The 2266-nt window shown below is 43.8% G+C and overlaps 1 protein-coding gene across 1 annotated transcript; it reads left to right on the forward strand.

The window, feature by feature from the left end:
* Positions 1-276: 276 nt before the first annotated feature.
* On the forward strand, positions 277-2266 carry LOC143005820 (E3 ubiquitin-protein ligase TRIM35-like). Its single transcript, XM_076157216.1, has one exon. It carries the CDS (start codon positions 433-435, stop codon positions 1864-1866), a length of 1434 nt encoding a protein of 477 aa, XP_076013331.1. The 5' UTR covers positions 277-432; the 3' UTR covers positions 1867-2266.

The following is a 2266-nucleotide window of genomic DNA, read 5'->3' on the forward strand; positions in this document are numbered from 1 at the left end:
GTATTCTCAGTGGCTCGGATGTTGTTTGTGTTTGTTGTCTGTGATCTCAGCTCCTTTAATAAGCAGAGAAGACAGCATTTTTACATACAAATCTTACATAGTACAGCTTTAGATTCAGTTTAGTCCCTTACACCACAGTACAGTGATCCGTGATTTTAACCGGGAAGTGCGCGATAGAAGACATTTACAGGGTAAAATCTGAAAGTTGTGCTGTCACCACCATCTGCTGGTCACATTGTGATATTGCATAACTTCTGAATAAGAGGCCAGAGAAAGTGAAAGTGTATTTGTTGTCGCTGAACAGAGCCGAGACGCCATTACAGGGAGTGAGAGCTCACAAGACATTTGTGTTGTAGGACTTCAAAAAAGACGTCGGGACAACTTCAATTTGGTGAGTTTTGCAGTAAACAGACAATCTGGATACCAGAGAAAATGGCAGAGAAAATTGCTCTTTTGGAAGGTTTCCTGAGCTGTCATGTGTGTACAGAGACGTTCAGAGATCCTGTGACTCTGGGCTGCAACCACAGCTTCTGTTCCAGCTGCCTGGAACTATTCTGGAAACAAGCTCAAAACAAAAACTGTCCGATTTGTAAAAGGAAATCATCAAAAGAAACATTTGGAGTGAACTTTACTTTGAAGGAACTTGCTGACTCCTTTGTTGGGAAACTGAAGTTTGGACCATCTGAGACTCAGAAAGAAGAGAAAAAGGAGGAAGAGGAGCTGGTGTGTAGGAAACATAAAGAAAAGCCCAAATTGTTCTGTAAGGACGAGCAGAGAGCTTTGTGTTCTGTCTGTGAGTTCTCACTCCATCAAAGTCACAATGTGGTTCCTATAGAACAAGCAGTCAGTGAGCTGAAGGACCAACTGGAATCTGACTTAGAGTCTCTGCAGGACAAGAAGAAGAAATACAAAGAAGCTAAAGAAACATACAATAAAATGTTTCAACACTCCAAGAAGCAGCTGATGTCCACAGAGAAGCAGATCAGAGCCCAGTTCAACAAGCTCCAGCAGCTCCTGAAAGAGGAAGAGGAGTCCAGACTGGCAGCTCTGAGGGAGGAAGAGGAGCAGAAGGGGAAGGCTATGGCCAGAGAGATGAAGATGATTGAGGAGAAGCTCTCCTCTCTTTCAGACAGTATCTGTGCTGTTGAAGAAGAGCTGCAGAAACACAACGTGTCCTTCCTCAGCAGTTACAAAGCCACTCAGAGCAGAACCAGATCCCAGTGCTCACTGTCAGATCCACAGCTGCTCTCAGGAGCCCTGATAGATGTGGCCAAACACCTGGGCAACCTGTCCTTCAGAGTCTGGGACAAGATGAAGGACAACATCACCTTCACTCCTGTCATTCTGGACCCAAACACTGCAAACAGATGGCTCTATCTGTCTGATGACCTGATCAGTGTGAGAGCGGGAGACACACACCAACAGCTTCCTGATAATCCAGAGAGACACACTAAATATACCGATGTTCTGGGCTCTGAGGGCTTCAGCTCAGGGAAACACAGCTGGGAGGTGGAGGTGGGAGACCTTCCTCACTGGATTGTGGGTTTGGCTAAAGAGTCAGCTGACAGGAAGTGGGACGTTTATCATATACCGAAATATGGATTCTGGTGTTTGTTTCATCATAGTGGAAAATACACTGATGGACTTGGTGGGACAGTGAGTGTGAAGAAGAGTCTCCAGGGGATCAGAGTCCAGTTGGACTATGACAGGGGGGAGGTGTCCTTCTACGACCCTGAAGACGCAACTCACATCTACACTTACAGAGACACTTTCACTGAGAAACTGTTTCCATATTTCTATGTTGGAAAAGCTGCTGATGCAAAGAGCAAAGAGCTCAAAATCTGTCAGGCTGAGATTTCTCTGTGATTTTCTTTTTGTTTTGGTGGTGGAGTTAAGGATGAAATTATTTCAACATTGATTTTGTTTTTCGTGTCTTATTTGTAGGTTTCAATCTGTGATCATTTGAGATTTAATCCAGAGAGAAACACTAAATATGTTGTGTTTTACTGTCCAGGATGAAGATGTTGTGATGTAATCATCTGTTTTCTGTTTACAGTGTGTGTGTGTGATGAGGTTGAGGTTCTCTCATGTTAGCTTGTGTTTCTCCATCCTGCAGCATTTAGAAAGGTTGAACGTCTGCTTGTTTCTCTGATGGAGGTTTATGATCCAGAGAAACATGAAGCACAAAGTCATGTGGAGGGTTGAGAGAAATACATTTGTCACCACTGTCACTGTTGAAATGTTTCATGGAAGTGAAATCATTTGA

Source organism: Genypterus blacodes, unplaced genomic scaffold (assembly GCF_046128005.1).
Source record: "Genypterus blacodes isolate CSIRO-AG114 ecotype Tasmania unplaced genomic scaffold, CSIRO-AGI_Gbla_v1 ptg000072l_1, whole genome shotgun sequence".
In the NCBI taxonomy this organism is placed as follows: Eukaryota; Metazoa; Chordata; class Actinopteri; order Ophidiiformes; family Ophidiidae; genus Genypterus; species Genypterus blacodes.

Excerpts from the sequence above, each read along its gene's own strand:
- LOC143005820 (XM_076157216.1), top strand. The coding sequence starts at position 433 with ATGGCAGAGAAAATTGCTCTTTTGGAAGGTTTCCTGAGCTGTCATGTG.